Source organism: Ostrinia furnacalis, unplaced genomic scaffold (genome assembly GCF_004193835.3).
Source record: "Ostrinia furnacalis isolate ACB-3 unplaced genomic scaffold, ASM419383v2 OfSCF2491, whole genome shotgun sequence".
Lineage (NCBI taxonomy): Eukaryota > Metazoa > Arthropoda > Insecta > Lepidoptera > Crambidae > Ostrinia > Ostrinia furnacalis.
The window spans coordinates 1213895-1239295 of NW_021132730.1; the positions used below are offsets into that span (position 1 = coordinate 1213895).

At 38.5% G+C, this 25401-nt stretch overlaps 1 protein-coding gene across 8 annotated transcripts in view; it reads left to right on the forward strand.

The window, feature by feature from the left end:
- Positions 1–25401, forward strand: part of pum (pumilio) — a 68805-nt gene that overhangs the window by 9581 nt on the left and 33823 nt on the right. For 2 of the 8 annotated variants that reach the window (XM_028308690.1, XM_028308691.1), the window contains 7 exons: positions 7206–7338; positions 7604–7756; positions 7851–8046; positions 9460–9790; positions 10542–10614; positions 10850–10950; positions 13399–13566. In XM_028308690.1, coding sequence (XP_028164491.1) covers positions 7206–7338; positions 7604–7756; positions 7851–8046; positions 9460–9790; positions 10542–10614; positions 10850–10950; positions 13399–13566 — 1155 coding nt within the window. Of the gene's footprint in view, positions 1–5747; positions 6049–7205; positions 7339–7603; positions 7757–7850; positions 8047–9249; positions 9425–9459; positions 9791–10541; positions 10615–10849; positions 10951–13398; positions 13567–25401 lie in introns of those variants that run through there. The other 6 variants (XM_028308697.1, XM_028308693.1, XM_028308694.1 and 3 more) reach the window with 6 other exon arrangements.

Genomic DNA, 25401 nt, shown 5'->3' on the forward strand with positions numbered 1-25401 from the left:
TTTCTTTTAATGGCAACAGTAACTGAAAACTTCATTGACATGTCACCTTGCATGTCAGTCTATTGCTGTCAAAGTATAAACAAACTTTATTTTAAATGTGCGCAATTGATTTTGTGAATTAAATTGCTAAAATCTTTTTATAGTCGTGAAAGAAAAGTGGTTCACAATGTGTTAAAGTATTTGTCGAAGAGAAATACTAAGGGTTCGGACAATATTTTCATTGAATAATGTTTTCGACAAAGGTTGTCAAATTGACTGACATGTTTATCGTATAGTACAGTCCACTATGAAAATTAGCTGTGGTTTGTTTCAACTACCTATTTTAAAGTTTTTTATCACTTTCTAAGTGTTGAATTTTATGGAATTGGGAAAGAAGTACCGAGTTTGAAGCGTTCATGAGCAGACATTGCAGTTGAATATTCAAGTTCTGAATTTGATTATTGATGAATAATAAAATAAATCCTACTAGCTCGATTGATGGTTTCATTTAATTTATTTAAACCAGGTTACCTATAATAATATTTTTTCGTTAATTTATGAAAATATCAAATTAGCCCGTAATCCTGAACCCTGATACATAAAGTTAGCCTATTAATTTAACACAGGTACTACGACTGTACTCAGTGTTGCACTATCAAATGCAATTGACGCCCCTCCATGCCAGGGTTTTTATGTTCCTGGTCAGGCTATACCTATAATACTACTTCTGGCCTGGATGGCAACAGATTCAGAAAACATGCTAAAGTTTCGGCGGTTACCATGGCGATTGCCATTTTGCTAACAATTTCTAACAAGCGCTATTTTCTGCCAAACTCAGCCATTACTTTGTATCGTGACGTTTTCCGTTCGGGTACCCAGATATTATTGTTATGCATAAAAATCCTACTATTTTGTTTATCCTACTTCCTATCCTACTAATATTATAAATGCGAAAGTTTGTGTGGATGTCTGGATGTTTGTTACTCTTTCACGCAAAAACTACTGAACGGATTTTGTTGAAACTTTACAGTATTATTGTTTATAACCCAAATTAACATATAGACTATAATTGATGATGTTAGGTGACAAATTAAATTTGAATAAATAAATAAGATGTGGGTAGAAAGCGCCATCTATCGTCATTGGTTAAAATCTACAGCGCTGGACAAAAAAAATATTGACGTTCGTAAATTATATTCATGCGGGGGAAGTCGTGAAAAACGCCATCTATCAACATCATTAATAAATAATTAAACGAGGTCCACGCGTACGAAGTCGCGGGCGGCCACTAGTAATGATATAATTTTACAAAATATGGTTTACTGGCGCAGACATAACTCACACAACGACATTTTTAAGCTAAGACTATTTCAAACTTTGTGACTCGCTGCACACGTCATGTATCTTCTAGTAACAGGAGCGGAAACTGTCTGGACTGTAATGGCGGATTTACACTATGCGGAAATTAGCCGAGTCAAGTCAAAAAAACAGAGGAGTGGGGATGAAATTAATTCATTTTTCATCCCCACCCCACTGTTTTTTTTTTACTTGACTTGGCTAATTTCCGCACAGTGTAAAAGCAGCATAAGAATTCATTACAGGATTGTGCTTAAGCGCGCATAATTTTATACATACCGTTATTACTTGTGCTTTAAGGCCGGTGCGCATGACCGGCCGTCAGTTACCCCTATCTTGCGCCACAGAATAAGTAACAGTACCATTGCGCCGCCTGTTTTGCTACACCCCAAGTTAGACCAGTGGCCTTGAGATCGCCCTCGAACTCTATCGAGGGATGCCAGGTGCACGTGCGTGCGGCTCGTTCTGCACATTCGTTTCAATAGCACAATATAGGATTTCTTTCGTGCTACACGATTTGCTATTTACTATTTATTTGGATACAGGCTAATGAAAATAAATGCTTATGCTAAATGTTTACAAGGAAAATCACGGGGATAAATACGTAGAGAAGTTTGTTAGTAAGAGGAACACAAATGACTGGATGCGAATAACATAATCGCAATAGATTTCGCGATTCATTTTCTCTCTTAAATCTCATTTCATTTCTTTCTCTCTCTCTCAACTTTCTCCCTTTTTTTTTATTTAAGAGCTACTTTTTAACAGATTTTAAAAAAGGAAGGAAGTTCTATGTCGACTGTATGTATTTTTAGGGTTCCGTACTTCTGATAAATCAAACTTCTGCCAACGTTATCTAAAGATATAGCTGAATACATACATACTCGCAAGGGAATCAAAATCTTTCTTAACACCAGGTACGATTGCGGTCAAATACCTGCCTTGTCCTGCATTAAAAAAACCTACAGGGTACAGGACTTCCCGTTAACTCAGAATCTTGAAATTTGGTACGAACGTTTTTGGTTTGGTTATAGTTTCGATATTATGTCTGTCTGTCCGAGGTTTTGCTTGGAAACTATTGGCACTAGGGAGCTGTAATTTTGTGGAGCCCCCCCCCCCCCTCTAAAAACTAAACTGTTGGCTTGAAAAATCTGAAAAAATTCGTGATAATACTGCTTTTCATGAACTTTCAAGGATCTTAACTACACTCAACATCAAATAAACCGCACCTTCCGCGACGCGAACTTTAAAGATTTTCTTCTGACACAATCATGGTACCCCAACAATATTGGTGTTATTTGAAAGTCCAATAAATATCCTTCAAGAAAAATACATTTCATTTCTAAATAAATGATTAACATTTACCATAAATGTGACTTGAAAATAGACTTCACTTTGGGCTCACCTCTGGGATCAATTAGACCAATTTTTATGGTTAACCAAATAAAGATCTCACGTGTCCTCTTTGACAGATGGATAGCGATTAATCCCAACTTAACAGTTTTATAGTCACTTCATAAAAAATGGCTATAGCGTAACTACCTATTTTTGAAAGTGACTCTGGATCCTTGTAAAGACACATTTTTGGGGTAAAAACCTTTCCTTTAATGAAATGAAGTTTAGAACTAGGCTTTCAAATGGTACCAATGTTGGTGGGAAGTGGGGATGCATACGTTTGATAAGTGCTTGTCGCGGGAGGTGCGATTTATTTGATGCCGAGTGTATAACGGTTAAGATACATCAGTTAGTTTAAGAGTAATAGTCATTTGACTCATCCCAACTAATATTATAAATGCGAAAGTAACTCTGTCTGTCTGTCTGTCTGTTACGCTTTCCCGCTTAAACCTCGCAACCGATTTTGATGAAATTTGGCATAGAGATAGTTTGAGTCCCGGGAAAGAACATAGGATAGTTTTTATCCCGGTTTTTGAAACGGGGACGCGCGCGATAAAGTTTTTCTGTGACAGACAAAATTCCACGCGGGCGAAGCCGCGGGCGGAAAGCTAGTCTATTATAAAATTTCTTAACCAGTAAAAATTCCTTATATAATATGAAGTGACTTCAGATGAAGTAATTGCTTGCTTCTGAAATATATTGTGGTAACGACGGCCAACCACGGAACCCTACACTGCGCGTGGCACGACACGCACATGGCCTTTTTTTTTTAATTATATTTTTGTTTTCATTTATTTTTTTCCGAAATGGCAATGCCAGATTTTGTATGGAAAGTGGCGTCTTTTTTTTTTCGCGCGGCCATCGACCAAACTTTGTTTTGTGATTACAAAATAGTGTAATAAACCAAACTTACTATGGCATGTATACTTCTAAACTCAGTCTGAACTGAGTTACGAGCAATAGAAGTTTGATTATTTTCATACTAGATTTGCTTTTTGTGCGCAAGTTTTGTAAGAAATTGCAACAAAATAGTGAGATTGTATGTGTAAACAAACAATATCATCCATTAAAGGCTCCAGACATCAGTATGGAGCAGAATCAGCGCAATAAAAAAATAGCGCAATATTTTGTTGCAATTTCTTACAAAACTTTGCGCGCAAAAAGCAAATCTAGTATGAAAATCATCAAACTTCTAATGCTCGTAACTCAGTTCAGACTGAGTTTAGAGGTATACATGCCATAGTAAGTTTGGTTTATTACACTATTTTGTAATCAAAAAACAAAGTTTGGTCGATGGCCGCGCGAAAGAAAAAAGACGCCAATTTCCGGCATTGTCTTTTGACCTAAAAACTGCTTAATTATTTTTTTCTCGCGTGTTTTCAACCGCTTTTACTATTTAATATTAATATCGAATATGTCTTTAGTTAAATAAAATAAATTTCAGATACAGATAATGATTGGATAGTTAATTACGAGCCGCCAAAGTTTAACAAAAGTACAATCCACGATAAAAAATACAACTTAGAATTCGATTAAAAAAAATTAAAGGTGATAATAGATTGCCAATGATCTCAAAAACATCTCTAGCTTCTCTTCTTTCCAATGATATATCACATGTAGTAGTTAGATATTGAAATTCGTCAAAAATTCTAAGTTTATGGAAGAAAATGGAATAATAATACAAAAATTATCTATACAAAGTTTCTTCAAACATCTTTATATTTTCTGCTATACTGCTTTTCATAACTATTTTTGTTTATTTATTTATGACCTTACCTATACACTCACGAAGTTTGTCTAACCTTCCGCCAAACACTCTGTACATTCTCTTATTTTAAAAGTGGGGGGGGGGGGGTTGGACACTAANCGGTTTGATTTTACCACTTTGGAAGTGTCTCCTTCCTTTCAGTTCTAAGTACGGGGACCCCAAAATTTATTGTTTTTTTTTTTTCTATTTTTATTTTAATGCGGTTCACAGAATACATCTACATACCAAGTTTCAACAGTATGAGATACTGTTGAAACATAATAATGTACTGAGTATATTATGTAGCTCTTATAGTTTCGGAAAAAAGTGGCTGTGGCATACAGACGGACAGACAGACATGACGAATCTATAAGGGAAACCTAAAAAGGAATCCAAGAAGTCAATCTGAAAGATTTTTTTAAAGCCTACTAGGTCATAAAATTGTAAAATCTATAAAATTACTCCTGAACTACGTAAAATCGTAAAACGTAAATAACCCGTCCTCACCTATCACCTAGCACCGTGACCTTGACACCTTACAGGATACACCTTATATTTTGTCCTGAACCCTTGGTGCGNGGCTATAAAAAAATATTTTCAATCCACGCAGTACGCCGGCAGCGTTCGGATCGGATATAATGACGTCATAGTCCCCGCGCCGGGCGGTCAGTGAACTTTTTTAGTAATTTGGCCATAACTTCGTCAATTTTTGTCGTAAAACAAAAATTTTTGCACTGTGTATTAAGGATTTCTTAGCCCTATAAATCTGCATTCACAGCTAAAAATCGAAATGATCCTCATTGAGGAAAATACCCGGCTGATTTTGATTAATTTGAACAAATCGATCACAGAATAACATTGAAAAAATATCATAATATATTTTGTACATAACCTAACATACAGCATTATTTTAGCTGACTAAAAATAATGCCTAATTAAATGCCTTATAAAAAAAAATTGGTACCTACCTAAATAAATTTCAACTTAGCTTTTTACTAATATAATAATGAAGGAATTTATTATCAAACACCGTACATAAGTACGGTGTTTGATAATAAATTCCTTCATTTCAATAATTTGATTTCAATAATGAAATCAAAATGAACAACGAAGAAAGCTTACAAATTACCTACATTCAATACTACTGGTAAATGGTGGCCCGCGCCACGGTCCCGCGCTTTCAAATAACGCCATCTATATTTTTATACCGTAAACTTAGCCATAAGCACGCGACAACGACGCTCCCATGTTGGGGTGTTCCGCCGAGTTTAGCGCAGGCGCTGTGATCGGCGTATGTCCTTTGTTCGAAACAAGTCAACATTGTAATATTCGAGTTTAGATCTTTCTCGTTGTATTTATCATCCTAAATATGTTTTTAGTGTAAGAAATGTGTGTTCATTTTGTTTATTTTGGTGTTTTGATTACGTGAAACTATAATTGATGTGGAAAGTGTTGTTTTCTCACGACAAGCTTTCGCTTTACGTACATGACCGAGCTTTAGGCGGACTGTACGCATGAAACCCTTGAGTGACTTTTTTTTCGAAACTGATGTTAAGGATATGGGCCCCGACATGGTGAGTTATTATGCGGTATATTGTGGGATATTAAGTAAAGATACTATTTTAAGTCATGAAATGGCTAAAATCCCGTTTTTTTGAGCAACAGGTTCGTTTTTGTTTTGTTTACTTGTCACCGGCGTCCGCCATTTCTGGTTCGGAGTCTTCACCGGCCGTGTAGGTGTGAGCTGTTTCTGTATCAAAAACATTTCGCCTAATGTTCACAAACATCATGAATTGATGTTATTTCAAACGATTTTCTTTTTTATGATTTGCTTTATTTCACTGTTATTCATAAAATTTGTGAAGTAGATACCTACCTACCTACTAACAAACTGAACTTTGGGTGTATAGATGTACTGTATGGAAGTGTCCATACACTTGACTTGTAATATTTTATTACAAATCTTATGAATCCTCCTGGTTTTGCATACCCTGAAATTAGTAAATTGGGGGGAAAAAATTCATCGAGTACATAAAAAGTAGAGTGGTACATTATTACATAACACCAATATTAATTTATTTAAAACAATATTTTGTCAGTATAATTAATAAAAATAATTTACACAACTAGAATTACTTAGGTTTATAGGTATGATACCTACATGAAATTTTTAACTGAGTGTTATTGTTATTCGTATCTGGTTATTATTTTTTAATTAATACAATCATTCTACTTCACAATAGTAAAAATAATTTACAAATGGTAACATAAAGTTACCAATTTTTGTTCTCTCTCTCATAATGCATCTTGTAAATAGGGTAATATAGCAAGTAGGTAGGTAGATGCTTTGTTTGTGCAAGATGGCTCAAAATTATTATGGATGACTGGAACTTAATATAAATTTCTGAAGATCAAGGTTTTTATGTTAAGTTGAACTTGTTTCACAAGCTGATTCAATAAAATGCTCTTGGGGTCTAAAATATGCATAAAGGGGTCTTCTTCAATCACTAATAAGATGATACAGTCAAATTGAATTTAGGTTTATATGGAATTGTCTAATTAGATTGCTGGTCTAGCAAAATATCAACCTCTAACAATAATCAATTATAACATGACAAATGTTAACCATTTTTATCTCATTCTTCAGTAAGTTATTAAACAATTGTTTACTCATCGAGTCATGTCTCTTGTGCATGTAACATCAAGATTTTGTTTTTCTTTTATGATATAGATTGCACCTGCTGCAAAAAAACTGTGGGACAAAGGTCCTGGCGCTGGCGGTGACAGCAAAGGCCCACCGCACCTTCCTCCACTGCAACTCAACCCCGAGCAGATGTGGCGAGACCCCACATGGTCTGCACAAGGTTAGTCTAATCATCTTCTAGAAATCTCATGCACACTTACTGGCAGTTACCTTATAACTCACATCTTCATAATTACTATAGGTACATGTTTGTTTTAAATTATTCTACTATTCAAGCAGAAGCAGTCAAATTTAAAGTTATTGTGAATCATAGGTTACACTGTAATCAAGGTTTGTTTTCTTATAATCACTATTTAATTACCTAACTTATTAATTTAGTACTCTACAACAAACTGTCACTTTACAATCATTTTCTATTTTTCTAGCAGTGGAACACAATGTTGGAGTGCCTATGATGAGCACACGCCGCGGTGTTACCGCTTTTCAAGGTGGTGATGCTGGCAGTATTTTGTCGCCGCGAGATACAGCCGGCCTTGGAGTCAAGATGGTTGAATATGTATTGGGAGGATCTCCGACAGGTCAGTTTTTAAGAGGTCATTATTCAACCTTAAATAGAAAAAAATGTGAAATTTGTACTAGTGTTCGCTGTTATTTCATCATCCCTTTATTTAGAAGCTGGAGGAGTGGCTACCGGTGGTGGTGGTGAGAAAGTGGCTGGCGTCGTGGCCGGCTTGCGCGGAATGGTCCTGGAAGAGCGTCCTGAAGATAAATCGGCTTCTCCATTTGAGAAAGACCTTCATGAACTTCATGAACATGGACCTCTGCCTAACGGGCTTCATAATGGTCAAGAAGATGACAAAGCTTTCAAGTAAGTTTATTACAATTTAGCTGTAGTTGTATTCACCTAAGTTGTATTGTTATTTTTCGCATAATAATATTTTAAAAAATCTTTAACTCTGTAGAGTCAATTCGCACCTTCAGCATTACAAGTGCAGGTTCCATAAAAAATATTTAAATAAAAATTTCTTCATTTTTGCAAACCTAAATTGGTGGTTGAATGATTTATCAATTCTAATTTACTTCATGCAAATGAGAACAACTTCACAGCAATAACAGAGCGAGTGAGTGAAAATAGCTCATGTGTAAAATTTCAAAAGGTCAATTTAACCCTTATTCTACCGAAGTTGCGAAATCGTAGTTTTGTTTGTCGTATCGAGTGGGCTTAGTGCGCGAAGGTCGTTGTGGGGTGTACAACGCTCGCCTCCGCCGGGCGCGGCGCGGCGTGCTCGCGGCCGGCGGTCGGGCGGGCAATAACCGCGCGCGTAGATCATGGCCTCTGCCAATGCCATCTGCCCCGCGTCCCTCGCTCGCTGCCGTCTGTCGGCCGCTACAGACGTTGGACCAGACTCGATTATTTTATCACTATGATAATAATGACTCATTGATTATTATTGTTATATTATACAATAAGTATACAATAGAGATTAGAGCACTTCCTTAGCACTTCTTCCAATTATGATATCGTAATTTCAAGTTTTTATTATTTCAATAAATGGTGCATTAGTTGTGAATAAATTTGTAATATTTTTTTACTTCTCTGAATAAATGAGAAGTAAAAATTCTTTTTTTCTGATGATTTTTTGGAGATTTTAGAATTGATAATACAATTAGTACATGACATGTGTTTGATTTGATTTTTTATTCTTCTGCATTTAGATACCAAAATTGGGTAGTTGACACCATCAACCTAATTCCATGACACAACTTTAAGAAACCTACTGGTTTTCCATGTAAATGTTAACTTTTCAATTTGTTGGATATTTTTTTTTAGTTTTGAAATCAATAAATAGTTCTGGGACAAGTTGTGGAGTTTTGATGAGTACAGACAGTATTGCCAATAACAAACTGGTTGGTTGTGTCAACTGCTCTATTCTGTTGAAGACAATTTTTTGAAGCGTTTTTTCTCCAACTCGAATACGAACCGATTTGGAAATAAAACACTTAAAAATACGTCGTAGTGTGTAAACCTTTTCCGTTGACTGTATTTGCGCCCGTATTGCCTTGCAACAAGTCGGACACTGACCGCGCCGCGTTCCAGCCGCACGCCGGGCTCGCGGCAGCCGTCGCCGGCGGAGGAGGAGGCGGGCGCGGTGCGCAACGGGGACGCCGCCGCCTTCCCGCTGCTGCCGCCGCACCACCTGCAGCAACCGCCGCTGCACCACCTGCCGCACCTCACGCACCCGCAGGTGAGACAAGGGGACGCTGACCGCGCCGCTTCCAGCCGCACGCCGGGCTCGCGGCAGCCGTCGCCGGCGGAGGAGGAGGCGGGCGCGGTGCGCAACGGGGACGCCGCCGCCTTCCCGCTGCTGCCGCCGCACCACCTGCAGCAGCCGCCGCTGCACCACCTGCCGCACCTCACGCACCCGCAGGTGAGACAAGGGGACGCTGACCGCGCCGCTTCCAGCCGCACGCCGGGCTCGCGGCAGCCGTCGCCGGCGGAGGAGGAGGCGGGCGCGGTGCGCAACGGGGACGCCGCCGCCTTCCCGCTGCTGCCGCCGCACCACCTGCAGCAGCCGCCGCTGCACCACCTGCCGCACCTCACGCACCCGCAGGTGAGACAAGGGGACGCTGACCGCTCGCTCCTAGGATTGCCACCTCCAAAAACACAAAAGCCAGAATCGTTGCTTAATTTGGGCGGGCATTTAGCTCTGAAAGCCGGGGGGTTGTGATGGGTGAGTAATATCAACTATCGTCTTCGAATCGATAGCCCCAACATCCTGATACGGACACCTGGCAACCCTAATCGCACGCCGGGCTCGCGGTCGCGGCAGTCGTCGCCGATGGTCTTGAAAAAGAGTAGTTAACCAAAACACATTCACAGACCCACGCACAGTACCCTTGAAGATACCACTGCACACTGGTGGTATGTTTAAAGTTCAAAGCCCAAATCCATAAATCTTTTGGTCACTATAAATTGGCCCTTGGGAACTTAAAAAATCTAGCTCCTTGGTAATCTAATAAAAAATACGAGTATTTATTGAGCCTTTAAATAGACACGCCTAAAAACAAGACCTATTAGTATTTGACCTAGAATCATGAAATTTGAAAACAAGGTCTTATAGTAAATTTTTAGTTATTTACTTATATCACTATTTTGCGATTAAAATATACATTTTTAGTTAGCAAGTAATAATAAAGCGCTTTATCCCATGTTATGTCTTTTTAATTTGTTTTACTAAATAAAATTTGCAGATAGGGTATGGTATAAGGTTTCTTTGTGTGTGTGTTTTACTAGTACTTCAATATTTGTGTGCAAAAATGTCTTTATTTCTATAATAATAAATTATTTATCTTCTGTTTCAGCCACACCCTGGAATGTTGGGAGTTGCTCCTCTGCAAGGACTACCACACCCACAACATCCACAAATTCATCCAGGTCAGTTCAGTTTTTATTTATTTTGTTTTTATACTGCCAAATTAAAAAATCGAAACTTGATTGACTTCGCATTCAATCCGCGCGCGAGTTGAATTGACTTTCTGGAACATTTTGTTTCTGGAGAACTGTATTCAATTTGCGCGTCTGACTAATTTGTTGTGTTATTTCAATTTTATTATAAAACTGTCAGCAAGTTGTCTCGTGTCATTAAAATGTATTTTTCTTTTTGTTACAGGAATGACTCTGAACGACTCCATGAATCAACACATCGAACTTGTATTACAAATGGAACAACATCCACAATTCGACAACAACAGTTTTGCAAGTACACAGCAAGTGAGTACATAACTATCTATAAACTTCAATATTCCTGCCTTTTACACACCCATTATGGGAAGCCTTTTTCCCCATTCAAGAGATGGTAAACTGGGGTTTTTAAGTAGAAAAGATAAATCGATCGTGAGTCAATCGAATCGTGAGTTAATCGTTATCTAAATGAATTTCTAAGGATCTTCCCTCCAACTACAGACGCGACGCCCGGATCGGCAGTTCGATGCCTTTGTTCAGTTGGCCTCTGCCATGCATGTCATGAGTAGACAGATGACACGGTAAATACTGAAATCGAATTGTGGAGTGGGCTAAAGCGTAACTAAATAAATAATATGATATCGCCGTCGTAGCCAGGAAATACCAAAAAATTTTATAAAGTCAAAAATAGAAAATTCAGGAACCGGGACCTATGTTGTTCATCGGAATGAGGCATAATTATCGTAAAATAACCCCGGTTCTCCATCGCTCGCCTCAGTGGAAAGAACTACATAAACCTAATGCGGACTAAACCTTCAACCCCCTATTCCACCTATCCCACCTGGGTGGGAAAAGTGGGTTTTTATTTCCACTCTTTCCCTCCAGGTGGGATAAGAGGAACATTTCATTCCGCTCTGCCTACCCCAGGGTTGATAAGGAGGTTGCATTTCCTGAAGATAAGGTTAATACGAGGGCGGCACTGAAAATTTCGGGAATCAAGGAAGTGAAACAACATTACTATTTAAAAAAGTATTTATTGCTTTTCAAAGTATTCTCCGCGAAATTTGACACATTTTTCCATACGACGGAACCATCATTGAAGCAACCATGCCATTCGGAAGTTTGGGTCTCCAAAATGGCCGTTTTGTAGGCGTCCACAGCTTCTTCAGGTGATGAAAATCTCTGACCACGCAATTTATTCTTTATTTTAGGGAAAGTATAGAAATCATTAGGGCTTAGGTCGGGGCTGTATGGCGGATGGTCTAATAATTCTATGTTTTCTTGCTCTAAAAACTCTTTTGTTCTGTGCGCGGTGTGAGAACTCGCAGTGTTGTGATAGAGGATGATGCGGCGGTTGCAGTTCTCTTTACAGAGTTCAATAACGACCTGTGGCAAACAAATGCTAGCATACCATTCTGCATTAACTGTTCTTTGTCCCTCAAGAGGAATAGCCGCAACATGGCCGGTTTTGGAGACAAACGTGGCCACCATTTTTTTGCAACACTCCGTGAACGATCAATTTTTGTTGACTTTAACTTATTTTCGAACACCAAAACTCTTGACTGGTTTTTTGTTTCGGGTTCATACGCGGATATCCAGGATTCGTCACCTGATACGATGTTGTATACAGCTTTTGAGGATGCTGCGTGTAATCTTTCGAGAGTACTGACGCACCAAGTAACGCGAGCCGCTTTTTGCTCTTCACAGAGCGAATGCGGTATCCATCGGGAAAACAACTTTTTTACACCTAATTGTTCATGCAAGATTATTTGTATTTGTCTCATGCCAATGTCTAAAGTTGCCTGAATTTTGTTAGGATTATTGGGTAATTGAAGAAAAGATGCGTAATTAACTTGACATTCTGTATTTTATCTTGGAAAGCAATTTAGGTACAACCTAGCACAATGATGGAGGGTTCGAGAGAGATGTCATAGACAAGAGCGACATCTACCACAGATACAGTAGGTTTTCTATTACATTTTATTAATCAGCTTGTTTTTGTTGCACTCTTTAACACCCTTCCTCAACAAAAGCAAGCTATCTCTAAGCTTAAACTTACANAAATTATCTTAAAATAACCCCGGTTCTCCATCGCTCGCCTCAGTGGAAAGAACTACATAAACCTAATGCGGACTAAACCTTCAACCCCCTATTCCACCTATCCCACCTGGGTGGGAAGAGTGGATCTTTATTTCCACTCTTTCCATCCAGGTGGGATAAGAGGAACATTTCCATTCCACTCTGCCTACCCCAGGGCCCCGGCCACTAGCTAGCAAAAAAAAAAATCCAAAATAAAAAAACAAATTATTAGTTTTCTAGCGTATGAGGGCTGCACTAAAAGTATCGGGAATGGAATTCCACCTACCTGGGTGGAATAAGGGGTTGAAGGTTTAACTATCCACAGTCCATTACGGTAGTGTTCGGTGGTACAAAGATGTTCCATCATATGACATCTCTAGGCTTGTATGTTATTACTGACTTACGCCCGTTTCCTATATTCATTCAATCCTTGTCCAAATCCGGATTACAACTGTCAAATTGAATTCAGTTTTAGATTATATTTCCAAAATGTTCGATGCATTTACACTTTAATATTGTTTAAAAGTCTTATAAACAATATAAAAATGTAGAAACATCAAAAACCGCAGATATTTTGGCCAAAAACATATTAAAATTTGACAGTTGACAATCCAAATCCGTCTAATTTCGATTAGGATTGAATATAGAAATCCAGCATTAAACCTTTTGTTTTGCCAGTACGGCGGCGTGGGCGGGGTGGGAGGCGTGGGCGGCGGCGTGGGTGGCGTGGGCGGCGTGGGCAACGCCGGCGGCGGCGTGACGGCGGCCGCCAACCTCGTCAACGGCGCCGCCGTCGTGCAGTCCGCGCCCGACTCGCATCAGCAACATCAACCCTTCGATGTGCAGGTGAGCTGCTTCACTTTTACATGCTATAGATCGAACAGCGAAAGTTGAGGCGGACACGGTACTCGTGATGACGTAATAAATACGTGTACGTCGTGTACACTGTACATGTACCATCGGCCACAGTGTTCACTATCCATTGCCTTTCATGTCGTCTCGTTCTATCGCAAAGAATCATAATTTGATTAGAGCGAGAGCAAAAACGGAAATAGATACATAGTTAACGAGTGTGGCCGTGTGTACAGAAACGCACGCAACACGTGCCAAATTGAAATATTGAATAAAACTCATTTAGTTATTGCATAGGCTTTGAAAAAGCGCTATTACACGTACTCAGTATTACTTTAACTTTACCTCTGCTTCGGGACAATAAAAATGGGCCAGTATTGAGAAGAAGCAGCGTAAGAAACTGAAATAATTCAATGGCGAAACTATAGGGTGGCAGGGCTGGCAAAATGCCACGGGCCCCCGACCTTAGGGGGCCCCAGCCCAGGACCCTAATTCAAGCCACAGCATTTGCCACGGGCCTCGGATGGTATAGTTACGCCACTGCTCGCTCTTGCTAAATTAACGAGTGTGCAAGCGAGACAGAAAGCACTTGTAAGTCAGACTACTCACGACGTTACCGCCGCTGGAGTACAAATACACAAACACTAATTGTATTAATCGCCTCAACTGTCGCTGCGCGAGCTATACACCTTGATAGGAACTTTTCAGGGACAGATTGACACTTGGTCAGAGTTTCTTCTACCTTATTACAAAACACTATGGGACGATACCCATCGACCGGCGCGCGTCGGAGCGCACTTACACGGCCGTAAAGAAAATAGTATTTTATTAACAGTTCTTAGAGTCGTAATTGCTTACAACTGATTAACTGACATTTCAATCCGGACGGATGCGCGAGCATGCGTCGGAAGCCGGTCGGCTCCGAGCGTATTCCAGCGGATACGCGAGCAGACGCGCGCATATCACCGCATTTTTGGCCCTGTCGTACAAGTTTTTATAATATTTCGCTACGAACTTCCTATGATATTAATTCCGAAGCGTTTCGTAACAAAAACGGTACACTTATTGACGAATTTCAGTACTTGTAGTTGGTATCCAGATACGAATGAGATATGCATCTGAAAGTTGCTATCTTCTTTCTTGACAAATTTCCTTGCCACGGCCGTCTGGTTACAGCCAAAAGATCAATGCAATCGAAACAAAACAAAAAACGGTAACAGTTTCTATCTAAAGCCAACTTACTCAATTCAAGTCTGTAAGTCTGAGCTGACGATTTTATTAAATTCAAAAACTTGCTCTACCAGGCACTTAAAAAGTTATAAATATTAGTGGAAGAAACTAGTCACCTTTGACCAGCTGACTGAACTTAATGGAGTAATTAAAATACTAAATGACATTTATTTTTATTAGGACTTGTGTACTGACAAATACTTGCATACTTCTGTATCTACATTTATATTCAAAAATTACTTGTGTATCACAAATATAATATTAGTTGAAAATATAATCTGCCGACAAAATGATTTGATTTCGATAGTTTTAAGTATGCGGTAATGGTATAAAAATATAGATTAGGTAACTGAAATAGGTATCCATCGAAGTTTATTTGGCAAGTCTGACCAATTGTCAATACTTTCGTCATTCAAATTAAATTAGCGAAACTGGGTGATTTTCGTCTAGCAATCGTGCTGATGTCTCGTTGATCTTGGCATAACGAGATCAAAATCCAGGTATTTCAGGATGTTCCTGCCTCATGGACTGGCCTTAAATCCAGGTAAGTAAGTTATTAACTTCATTAATAAAGGTTATATGAAAAGACCTTATATAACGGGCGTAGTAGGTTAAGTTTTGGCAGTTTTAATCAAACTTAAGTTTAACTATTATTCTAAACTTTTTAACCTAACTGCGCCAGAAGGAGGGTTATGTTTTTTGCAGTTGCTGATCACTTTCACATTTCTTTTAACAATCTGACGGAACAATTTCGAATTTTTTGTTGAGGAAACAAAAACAGGTATTTACATACTTTTATTTATTACCGGTACAGTACAGATAACGGTTACTTAGTGAGGCAGTTCGAGACACTTGCTTTTTAAGACACTTGCACTGCTTATTACTGTGTACATCCAGAAGTAAAAATATTGTAAAAAAAGTCCTAAATGTATGTATCCGTTGGAATGTACAAAAATTGTATAAATAGGATTTTAAAAAAAATATTAGACCCGCTTATTGTACGCGAAAATAGTCCTAAATGATCTGATACCAACTTGACACCCAAAAATTTACTGCATTGCAGTTGTCGCAATAATCGTTGAGTAACCTACGGGCTCAGACAGCGTGTCAGCATTAATATGCCTTTTAGCGACTGGTCATGTTTTTCTCAACTGAGTTTCGTTCTTTCCTACCTGCATTGTACAAAAACACAAATATCCTAAGCGGATGTGCCATCTCGCTTTATCGACCAAACATAAATTAAACATTTTCCACTGAAGTCTATTGCAGGATGTGGTCCACAGCACGCGGCTCTGGGCGGTTTGCTTCTTATGCCATTAGTTGCCCAGTTGGCTTTGGACTTCTTTTATATCCATGTCCACCATGTCATACCTATTTCTACCGGGTAGCCTACATCACTCATGTTTAGCAGTTCTAGAATTTTACTCGAACTAGGTCGGGGAAGGTTCTTTCTTGAGCCCTTTTTTCCAACGTTTCTCACTTAATCAAGCTTTTACCTTACATTACCTCTCTAGATTTTCTAAAATCAAAAAGATGACTACTTATTAAAAGTCATAATGTCCTAATCTTGGTTATTGATGATTTGAATTTCTCATGAATAATATTTGATAAGGCTTTCAAGAGCTCGTGCAATATGCTAAGTTCCTAAGTATCGTTGTTACAAACAACGTCGCGAAATGTTAATCATATTAAAGATACAAAACGTGCCTGAATACATCATAGCTTTTGATGGGATGAGCATGAGTCCCTTGGAATAATGCCATCTTAACTACAAAAACCATAACAGTTTTGCAGCTTTATCCCTCTCATTGCTAAAAAATAGCAATGGTGAATCCGCTATCAACAGTGTTTCACCATTATAGTGTGTACCTCGATTCGACGCGTGCCCCGCTAACGAGCGACTATCTCCGGGCCTGTTCCCACGGCGCGCGTCTACGAGGAAGCAATAAAGCTACACCTTAACTGCACACACCATTACCGATTGTAACGGCGCCCATGCTTGATAGAATCGATGTCGGTCGTGCGATGCCATCCGCCGACACCCCGATGTGTCAATAACGTCTTATCGAATTGGCAAGTTATCATGTGTTGATGTCGTACAAGCTGCTTTCCTTACCATTTTCAGCAGAACACTATTTCGCTTTGTTAAACGGATCCCGAGCGAAACGATTTCATCAAAATTTTGCCCGTAGTAGTGGCGATATTATTAGTTAGCATGTACATTTCACTTAATGGTTTTTACCCAGTTATAGCAATTTAAAGCTTAATGCGTAAAGAAAAAGATAGCAATTTTACTAATTTCAGAAAACCAATTTTCAAATCGATTAATTCTGATTAGTCTCGATTAAACGTGGCATAATCTTATTTACTTCGGTAACGCAGCTGAATCTAAAATATATTTTAGCGTTTCCAGTTTCTCCCCCTGAGAACTGATCACATCTATGATATACGACACCACCAAATGGGGTCGATGCACTTAGACAACCAACTCCTTAGTACTTGCATTGTTCGATGTCTGCAATCCGTGTGAAAACTGCAATCTAGGTTACCTACTACCTATTTGACTGCATGGCAATATGCCATTGTATTTCCTTAGACACGATAATAACAACATTACTGACATGTGCAACTTGCCAAACATAAATCCATTGGGATGTGTGTTTTTGTGATAACGTCAGGATTGAGATATTTCCGAGACGCTATTGTGAGCAAACGTTTGATGTTATCTTTAGAACTCCAGTTTTGATATACATAATTAACGGACGTTCACTTGACTATTCATTACTGGCAATTAATTCCCGCGGGTTGCGCTCCGCGGCGCTGAGATCGACCTCGTGGGAAATTAAACTGTGCGCGGGCCGTCTTCTGCCGCCCGCCGCCGCCGCCGCCTCACGCCCGTCCTCGCCGCCCCTCTTTCACATATGAAAACACTTTCTCTCGCAGATTCCCCGATTTTTCTAGATACAACTTGTTCTTGAGCTTGCCATGCCAATTAATAGAAATAACTCGGACATTCTTGCGATTTTCTCGACTCTTACGGGTTTCATTCAATAACATGTTTTTCTTTCTCATTGTGTGCTGTTTGCATTATTAAATAAATTCAGCCAAGTTGTATTGAAATTAGTTTGCCGGGCTTGTTACGACCCACCTAGGTGGCTCATTAAATATGAAGCCGTAATCAGTGTGGTGCTCGCAGAGCCTCTATTTCACACCGCAGGATGTGCATGGTTTTGTTTCGTATATGTACGTTCATACTGCATACTGTATTTTACTGTCGGAATCGTTATGTTTTGCTGGTATTAGATATCGTTTAAAAGTTTTTTGTCACAAGGAAGGCAAGGGACGTTCCTATCGGTTAATAACACCAGCTGTCGTCTTTAAAGTTGTTGTAATAACTTGTAATGATTATTACCGTTACCTAATTAATCTGCATTTCATTTATCGTGACGACGCTTTCGCCGTAGCGGAAGGGGGAGCACGTAGTCAAAATGTTGCAACGAACGTACAAATCGCTGCCGCGAATCGGATCGGAATCGCTCAGCCGCACCCGATTGCGCCGCCACGCATCACTGACTCCGGAGAAATTGAAGTGCAAACCGCTAGAATACCGCCTCGGCCAGCAACAACTACTTGCGAAACTCCTCGCTGCTTAATTGTCCCCACCTAACCCCGAATCGGGGGTACTCATCGCAACACTAATTTTGATTCGCATGAACACTTTAGCTCCATTAAACTTGTTATGCGACCTTAAAAGCTAATAAAGAATTTTATTATGTTTTGTGTTAAGAGAGGCGTCTGCTCAAAGAACGTTCTCTGTAAGCCTGAGGGTGCTTGGCATAAGCTGCCCGTGTCGTCCGGGGCGCGGTTATGAGATTATTCTCGCTTTGACGGCCGGCCCGCTTCGTATGCACCACATTGCGCTTTTAAGGTCCGCACGACTTGTTTACAAGTCTTAATTGGCTGTTTTATGTCTTTACGTCTTAATTAAGTCATTAAATAAGTTTTTAAAGCCTTGGTTACTCAGTGGGTTCTTTGGTAGTTATGTTTCCGCTACTAAACAATATATTTTCACCCTGGCATACAAGTGTAATCAGATGAGTTTGTACGAAACCTATCGTTATGGATCCCATCTTTTCTAGGTAAAATTCCGTTTCGGGAGTCGATGGTACTCTCGCGTATCACATCCCAGTTATGTAGGCGAGGACGCGACACGTTGGGATCTGACGAGCGGAAGACGTTCCTAGGCGTAATTTGTTCGGGACCGGAGCCGGTGCACGGTGCACCGGAGATAACGGCGGCCTTATTGCCGCGCCGCCGCCAACTAACGCTTATTAAACTTCAACAACGCCCGCGCTGATCACTTCACCTTCTTGTTTACTCTAAACTTAGATTAATCGTTTGCCAGACCTCGTTTGTACAGCTATTTATTTTCACGAATAAATATTGCAGCGCTACTTAGTTTGCGGTAGAAATTTTGCTTTCAGTCTATTCCTAACCGTGATTATAAATTTCATTGAAAACTACCATGTTCAAACGTTCACTGTGCAATTAATAAAGGAGCATAAAATCAAGTTTTGTTTATAAACAGATAGGTATCTGAAGAATATTATGCAATATTTTCATAGGTTTCACTCAAATTCTGATGATACCTAGGTGTTGTTCTTTGACTTGTTTAACTAACCCTTTGTCTTCAAGTGCTTAAATACTTAGCACTCATTCGCACATGCGTGTCTTTGCCCGCAGTTCATTGTTTTTTGTCCTTGGTAGAAAACGAATGGTAATGTGTGTATTGTCAATGCCTTTTTATGTAACTTTCTACCCTGTCACTGCTACATCTAACAGTAGTACTAAAATGGGTGAATGTATAGCTCCGTATCGCATCGATTACTACGAGCAGAGGTCGATGACTAACTCGTGTTATTGCTGCATCGAATATTATATGAGACTTGTAAATATTTACCTAACGATCTCTCATTTTCATGAGTAGAAGAAATTATTTCTACCAGAATATAATAATTATTACCCAACTCAAATACATAAGTTTTTTTTACATAATACATAGGTAATCACCAATAAATCTCATGTAAACACCTCTGAGTGCATATTTTTCAGATTCATAACAAGAAAATAATAGGTTCATAAAATAATGTGTATTGTGTAGGTACAATAAAGATCAACACCTAACGGTATTTTTTTCTATGTACCAATCAGGGTTCGAGGATATATATCAAGGGATATATATCAAGATATATATCGGATATATATCCGATATATATCAAGCCGGTTTTGATGATATATATCAACTTTTAAAATTTGTTACTGTATTTGTACTTTTTGACATAAGATTTTTATTTTTTTAGTTCAAAGATATTTTATGTTTTTGCTTTATTTGTCTGATTTTAAGTTTTAAAAACATTAAAACCATGTTTATGTAACACATATGCAATAGTATTCATGAATAATACAATAAAATAATACTATGGCTTTCATACAAAATTGATATATATCAAAGTTGATATATATCGGATATATATCATAAATATCCGATATTTTGATATTTATAATAAATATCGGATATTTTCGAACCCTGGTACCAATATAAAACTAAGATCCGCAAACTGTTCACTCGCATCCCCACGGACGTGTAACAGATATTTACCACATTGGAAAACTACCCATCGATTGGATTGCGGTGTAGAGATGATTAGCTAAAAGCGCTAGAATGTGGCTTGCCAAGCTAGAATAATAAACTCGAATGTTAATAATAAAGAACACAATATTATAATCCAATGAAAAAAAACATTTCAACTTGCGCAGTTGACTTGACAGTTCCGTTCGACACAAGCAGTCCAATTTTAAAAGCTTCCTATGTTCACGTAGAAAATCTATTTGTAATCCTATACACCGCAGGCAACCCCTGTTGTCAAAAAACATACCGAGCTTGTTACAACTTATCCCTCTAAAATAGGGTTGCCATAAGTGTGGGGACTCAGACAGGGACATTTAAAGAAAAACTATTAAAGGTAGAAAAAAGGAGCTTTTATTACAACAAAAGGCATTAATCAACATTAACCAAAGTATTAAGTATCTGTCAACATTTTTTAATTAGCACACGTTCCCCCTTAGTCTTACTAATAATGGTTGTATAGCGGTGGTATAGCTATACAATCTTTTGACCTTATCTGTCATTGTGACATTTGAATTTGACAGATAAGGACAAAACGTTGTATAGCTATAGCGCTCTTGCTCTGTCAACGTCGAGAGTTCGCGATCCCGAAATGTGTTGACACTGTTGATGTAAATTCGTGAAACGTGAACGGACAAAACTAAGTGTCAGCGCTTACGTCGTTCTATCAACGTACGATTAGCCTCATTAGCCTAGCTAGTTAGTCGCGTTTATTTCTACGTAGGTATATTACTGTTTACCAAGTCCAGCCCTCTATTAAATAACTATGATTTTTAAACGGGGACAAATTGCTTATCGGCCGGGACGCCAGGACACCATGCTTCAAACGGGGACATGTCCCGGCGTACGGGGACGTATGGCAACCCTACTCTAAAAACTACTTCGACATAAAGTTCAGGCCATATAAGTGTTCAGGCGAGAAATGATTTTTAAACAAGCTACGAGGCTGCATGCTACGCCACCCTCATCATTTCCAGTTGTCATTTTTGTAATGTCTCTAAACTACTGTGCCTCTGTTATCTTTTACATGAAATTGCGCTGAAATTTTGTCAATTAATGATAACTATTTACACCGTCGTTATAGTCACTAGATCAACACGTTTGAAATCATAAAAAAATAACCATTTTCAAGGGTAATCTTACCTCTTACTTATAATAATTATAAATGCGAAAATTTGTATGGATGTCTGGAATGTCAACATGTTTGTTACTCTTTCACGCAAAAACTACTGAACGGATTTATTTATTTAATAGGACAACCAACAAGACGATTTCGACAAAACTACAGTATTATTGTTTATAAACCCAGAATAACATATAGGCTATAATTTATGCCGATATATGACAAACCAATATTCTTGTTTGATGTTTCACCGATTTCAGCTACTGTTTTCAATAATATTTCATATTTCTTCAATTATAATATTATGACTTATTCTATACTTTTACCATCTTCCTAAGTGCAAGTTTAAATCAAATACCCTATTTTTTTAAATGTTGTGTTGTCAATAACCTCTTTATTTTTTCAAAGCTTTTCCGTTTTGTATTCATTTTGTTAACTTGAAAGTATGTACGGTATGTGGAGAAACAAAGGAAGTCATTTAAACCGACCCGCTAGACAGTCACGCGACCGACTACGTTGGTGTGGAATTTACTATCTGTTCTTTTTTAATAATCACTATATTTTCTCTATAAATAAAATTTAAATTTAAACTTTGATACCTTTCAGAAACTTAAAAGCATTTATCTATGTTTGATAACAACAAAAGCATTGTAATAGCTATTCTTCTTTGGTATTGTAATAATGAATAACAAGGCGATCTCGCAAAGCGGACTGTTGACTCAGGGTGAGTAGCTAACCCCCTGAAACATTGGCCACGTCACTGGGCTACAGCACGCACAATAGCCTGTGTTTGCTCGCCCGCCTCGCCTGTTGTACTGTTATGTCGCTTTGCTACAACAACAACTGTGAGCCATTGCGGTGTGACGTTCGTGGTCAGAAACGTGATTAAATTTACAATCGCATCACTAGTTCATATATGTTTGCTGCTTGTACTACATTTAGTATTTATGCAGACGCCCACGATTTACATTTTCATGACGGTGCTTTTTTCAATCCTTCCGTACCACTACCACCGACCGAGTAAACGTGATTATTTTAAAAATAAATACATGAAAATTGTTAACTCTACATAAGATTAGTTAGATTTTATGTAATTCATCGCGGATACTAAATACATAACTACATAGATAGATTACTCTCTCCTCTTAATATTTGTCTCAGATTTCACGAAAGGATTTGTTGTCTGCGACCCACGGCCGACGCGTGGATTTTCTCTGTCACCATTGGCATACCCTGGCTTAATATTGAAACCGAGATTAATGTTATGGCTTTTCTTTGAAGACTTGGTATATTTTAACTTTGCTTTTTATCAAAGCCTGTGATGACTTTAAAACTTAGTAGGTAAATAGTAGATAACTTATTTAACATGTTATCGATTTCTGTATGCAGAAATGTAATTTATACGTGATAAAGGTTTTATAATCTAAATTATACAGAAACCATGCATCATTATACATTCCTTTATTCGGTCAGTCCCAATAAACACGTAACAAATTACGTCACCCCTTTAACTTTGCTTTTTATCAAAGCCTGTGATGACTTTAAAACTTAGTAGGTAAATAGTAGATAACTTATTTAACCCTTGGTCACTACTCATGGGTCAGTGAGACCCTGCCAACTTTAAAACCTACGTTTACCGGTAATGGCCCCTAACGACTGCGAGCCCCCCGCNAACCATGCATCATTATACATTCCTTTATTCGGTCAGTCCCAATAAACACGTAACAAATTACGTCACCCCCCTGAACGTTACAATACCCTTTTTCTAAATAGCCCTTGAAACTAGGTAAACTGTTGATTGTCAATATAATTGGGGACGAAAATTCACAATAGGGCATGTAGAATAGAAACATTACACGTTTCATTTCACGTGTCGGATTAACTTGGATACGAGGGTAGAGTGATTAGGGTGGAGCTCATTGTTATTCATGATGTTAAAAACACTGCTTCACGACATGGTTATTTTTTCAGGATTGCGTATTTTGATTGTGAAATGACTTTTTAAAGAGGTTAATTCTACCATTTTCTTATACGTATACTTGGTTTATTGAGATTGTGATTAAAGTATTCGCAAACACGTGATAGTTTTTGAAAATATAATAAGGTATAAATATAATACTTGTACTGAGTATGTAATTGTAATTGAGTCTCTTGTTTTCATCACATCGCTATTTCGAACGATATTCAAAAAATAAATGATTCAATGTCTTTGTCTATAATTATTTTAGACAGAGGTTTTTTTTGCTAAAATATGACCGCACGAATCACCATCATGACATTTAAAGTTCATGCTGATATTTGCATGGGGCGACAGTCAGCGTCGATCCGTGACGATATTGTTTTACTTTGTTATATTGTAGTAACAAAGTTCGTGTTTTGGCATTTCTAAGCGACTGCTACATGCATGGATATAAAAAGTATATTAAATTGCACCTAGAATGTCATAGACTACCACGAATATCGCGTTGCGAAGTGTTCACTTGTTAGGTTTGGCTGGGGTCGTAGTCAGTTAATCGCGGAACACAATCGCACTAATTCGGTGGCGGCTTCAGTTCTGCGCCGCCTAATTAGCCGGGCGTTTGCGCCAACCCCGGTGCAGCCGGTCAAAGGATTGGCCGCTCATTACGTGTGTTGCCAACGTTAACTGTCGCTGCTCTTCTAAATAGCTCGTTTCGAAATGATTTAAATTTGTGAAAGTCGAATTTTAATTTACGACCGTACAAAATAGTGGAGATAGGGCGAAGGCAGTCACGGAACAGACACGGGCGGGCAGTGCGATGTTCGCGGAAGGCGCGATAAGATCGCGTGAGAGGCGGGCACGCTCCGCTGCGCCGCCCGCCCCACAGCGCCGGACGATTCGTCACGCTGCGTTAATAGTCGCAAGGCACGCCACACTTGACTATCTTCTTTGCCACCATTCTCACTTGCATAAATACCCAAATAAATCGCCTATCTATCTTAATTTGATCGCTTTCCGCGATTTCTCTCTCCATGAACCAATCATAACTGAAACACTATACATACTTGCAGGCACTCAACGCGCATACACAGGGACTGTCGATGTATGAGTAAGCTAACGTAAAACCTAAAATTAGTTTGTTCACAAACGAGAATAGCAAAGTGGATTACGCTACTTTTGGATGATGTTGTGATGTGATGAGTAAATTTTGTGTCCTAAGAGTTCACGAATCATTTACGAAAAAAATTGCTGGGGTGTCTGAATCATTATTCCATTCACATGTTGTATTTTGGGATGAAAAACGCTATCACAAGCTTTTTTTGTCTACCTTATGTATTAATTTTGGCAAGCCTTTCAAGTAAATGTTAGTACATACATAGTATGAAATACTTAGTGAAAAATAACTATTTTCTTGTTCAACATAATTATACATTAGTTTCGGTTATTAAAACCGTTCGGTCTGTTTCTGTTTACTCAATTTTTAAAAACGATACCTGTATGTATAAACTATTTGTGAAAAATTTTTTGGCAAATGTGAAGTTTAATTGGTAACTGCTGTTTGTTTTCCTAACAATAAAATAAAAATAAAATAAATAAAATAAAAACTAATGATGTTCATTCACATTGCAGTTTCATCCGATTATGAAGGTAAAATTTTTGGCACAGTAACAGCTAATTCAAGTTGTTAGTCATCGATTTATTATGTCTGAAACCTTCGTAGCAGTCGTAGCCGTGGTCGTAGCAATATTATGTAGATAACTTTTGATCTTATCGGAACTGTTAAACAATTATAGTTTGTAATCTGGTACTCTTCAGCCAACTGGCAATCAA